The 3,575-nt window shown below is 38.7% G+C and overlaps 1 protein-coding gene across 1 annotated transcript in view; it reads left to right on the top strand.

Moving 5' to 3' along the window:
* Positions 1–1,076: 1,076 nt before the first annotated feature.
* The window catches only part of LOC106292263 (jacalin-related lectin 17), a 27,509-nt gene continuing 25,010 nt past the window's right edge, over positions 1,077–3,575 (top strand). The window contains exons 1-4 of the mRNA XM_013727866.1: positions 1,077–1,154; positions 1,320–1,772; positions 1,886–2,359; positions 2,446–2,880. Of these exons, the coding sequence (XP_013583320.1) occupies positions 1,077–1,154; positions 1,320–1,772; positions 1,886–2,359; positions 2,446–2,880 (1,440 nt within the window). The remainder of the gene's footprint in view (positions 1,155–1,319; positions 1,773–1,885; positions 2,360–2,445; positions 2,881–3,575) is intronic.

Genomic DNA, 3,575 nt, shown 5'->3' with positions numbered 1-3,575 from the left:
TGGGAGTTTATTGTTATGATTTAAAAAAAAAAACTAAAAAATAACAAACCTCGTTGTATATAAATCCTACCATTAGACACAGACCTAACCCCGGGTGGGAGGTGCAGCCCACGGATAGATCCTCTCCCGGGTATTCAAATGGGCTGAAATGCAATAGCCCATATCCGTGTAGGTGACCAGGAAAATGTGATTTAGTTTCGCATGGTAGGTGGATCGAACTTGAAATGTGGTGACATCCCAAGCCCTTCCCCTTACCACTTGACCACAAGCTCCCGGTCCAGATTCATAATCATTACAATCAGGTAATCCCTCTCTCACTACCTTCTCTCTCTCTATAAATTTCATGTTTGTATACATGTATATACTTACTTGCTTTGTGAAATAATCAAATTGATTTTTTTTTCCTATTGCAACCGCTTCCTAAAAAAATAAGTAAGGGACATATTTGAGTTTTGATAAACCAATGCTCGAGATCGTTATCATTAAGTGTAGTAGAGATATTTTACCCCCAAAAAAGGCGGATTAGCATAGACTAGTTTTTTTTAGTTTAAAAAAAAACATAGACTGGTTTTGGAGCACATTAGTTAGATGTTAAAGTTTTTTGGTCTAAAAGTTAAAACATGGTTTCGCATCTTTCCCGAAAATCCAATCATTGTAAATAGTTTTTTCAACCGGAAGTTGAACACGAGTGACGGTAGTTACAGACACAACTATTTTACCATTAAGCCAACTCGGCGTTGGTTAGATGTTTTTCCAACAGATTTACATTAATTTTTATTTTAATGAGTAAAAATAAGAAAAAGGCCTAAATTTTTGAAAAGTATATAAAAGGACTTACAACTTGTATCTTAGTTATTGACTCAATTTTTTATTTAATTACATACAACTTTAACTATATTAAAAAAATGTATGTCAAATTTATAGGCAACGCTTAGCTACTGAGAGGTGCTTTTAGAAACCGGATTTACTAGCGTTGACTTGTGACTATCGTCTACACTATGAAGCAGTTATTTACATTAGGTACTAATGGTTGGTTATATACTGTATAATATATGAACAAGTAATCGAAGGCGACGATGTCTTGGGACGATGGTACGGCCAGGAAGGTGAAGAAAGTTCATATTACGTACGATGACGTCATCTACTCAGTCCAGGTCACGTACGGAACCGCAATTTAAGCCCCGCGTCGTGGCTCTGTTGGGCCCATGTCTGTCGAGGTTAGTTGAAAGAGTAACATACAAATGTCTTTTATATTGTCAGTTTTAATAATATGTAACACAGTAATTTGAACTTTCGTTTTCTTACATAACCAATAATAGTTCCCTTTGGAATCGGACGAGTACATAACAGCTCTTTCTGGTTACGCGTTGAGCACGCAAGACGTTGTAACATCGTTGACTTTCACAACGAACAAGAAGACTTATGGACCTTATGGAAACAAATTTGGTTATCAGATTTCTGCTCCTGAGAAGACCGGAAAACAGTTCGCCGGTTTTCACGGTACCAAAGACAATATTCTCAACTCCATCGATGTTCACTACGCTCCCATACCCACTGGAACCGGCGGTTCAGAGACCGGTTCAGGGGCTCAAAGGTTGCCTGGAGAAGGTCTCGTGGGTGGAACGGCATGGGACGACGGATCTGATCACGATGGCGTGACAAATATATATGTAGCAAGCACCTTGTTGGGCATTAAAAACGTAATGTTCGGCTATATGAAAGATGGATCGAAACAAGGTGGCCACCACGGTGGTGACCCTACGAAGCAAGAGGTAAGCTAAGAAGGTTTAATCGAGTTTGTCTTTTTTTTTTCTTCCTAGGATGATTTTTTTTTTTTGTAATGACATTTTTAAAATTAAGGTAATGACATTGTGAATCACTCCAGATTGTGATTAACCATCCGGACGAGCATCTGGTTTCAGTCGAGGGTTGGTATGAGTCCAGCTCCAAATTCATCATGGGAATCCAGTTCAAAACTAACTACAAGATTTGTGCTTCCATGGGCTATAGATACGAGGGCGATAATGATTATAAATTTACTCTCCAAGTTCAAGACAAGAAGATCATCGGGTTTCACGGTTTCGCCAGCAACCATCTCAATTCCATTGGAGCTTATTTTTCTCCGTTATTCTCCACCACCACCCTTCCTATTGGAACAGGTGGTTCAGGAGCTCAAAAGTTGGGTGCACAAGGTGTCACTGGTGGATCTGCATGGGATGACGGGTCCTATCACGACGGTGTGACAAAGATAGTCGTAAGAACATGTACGCTAGGGGTTCAGTTCGTTAACTTTTACTATGACAACGATATCGGAGCAGTTCACGGTGCGCCAGGTGATCCTACTGGTTCAACGCATCATGTAAGCTAAGAAGGTTAATTAATCGAGTTTCTCTTTTTCGTTATCCTTAGATATTTTTTTGGTACTGACATTGCGAAGCACTGTAGATTGTGATTAACCATCCTGACGAGCATCTGGTTTCCATCGAGGGTTGGTATATTTCTAATTACATCAGTGGAATCCGATTCAAAACAAACCAAAAGACTTCTGGTTACATTGGCTATGAATACAAGGGCAGTGGTACTATATTTACTCTTCAAGTTCAAGACAAAAAGATCATTGGATTTCACGGTTTCGCCAGCGACCATCTCAATTCCATTGGAGCTTATTTCGTTCCAGTACCCTCAACCCCAACCCTTCCTATAGTTCCCCCGAAGAGGTTTGGAGCTGTGTGGGACGATGGTACTCACGACAAAGTTAAAAAGGTCTTTATAGGACTAGGCCAAGATGTTATAGCTTCTGTCAAGTTTGAATACATAAATGGTTCTGGAGTGGTTAATGGAGTTGAACATGGGACACCAACATTGCTTGGATTCGAGGAGGTACGTTAAAACAAATATATAATAACACTCCAAGAAGCCTCCTTTATATTTTCTCATTTGATAGTAAGAGCAGAAGCAATGGTAGTAGCATCTAAGAAAGTTTTTACTTTTTAGATAATAAAAATCTACTCTATTAAAATAAAGTTACTAAAAAATCTATAAGTTGTTTTTAAATACTAATTTATTATGATATTACAATTATGAGAAAAATTACATAGAAGATTTGACAATCACAATCCTATTTATAATTAGACCAATTCATTATATATATATATATATATATAATATTAATATATCACTACAAGAAAACATCAAGGATTTTGAGGGAAAAAATCGTCGGAATTTCGTCGGAATATCGTTATTCCGACGACATACCGACGAAACACGTCGTCGGAAATAATTCCTCGGAATTTATTTTTTCCTCGGAAATCCCTCGGAATTTTCCGTCGGAATTCCGAGAAAATAAATTTCCGAGGAAATTCCGAGGATCACTAGTTTGTCGGAAATGTCCTCGGAATATACCGAGGGAGAACTTCGTCGGTATAATTCCTCGGAAGTTCATCGATCGATGCGTGTTTGGACATATATACATCGATCGATAGGAGTATACCGACGGACATTTTCCTCGGTTTATTCCGAGGAACTTTTCCCTCGGTATATACCGAGGGACCAGTTCCTCGGAATTTTCCGAGGGA

This window comes from Brassica oleracea, chromosome C5 (assembly GCF_000695525.1).
Source record: "Brassica oleracea var. oleracea cultivar TO1000 chromosome C5, BOL, whole genome shotgun sequence".
NCBI lineage: Eukaryota > Viridiplantae > Streptophyta > Magnoliopsida > Brassicales > Brassicaceae > Brassica > Brassica oleracea.
The sequence above is the reverse complement of the archived record's forward strand: the minus strand, read 5'-3'. Positions and strand labels throughout refer to the sequence as shown.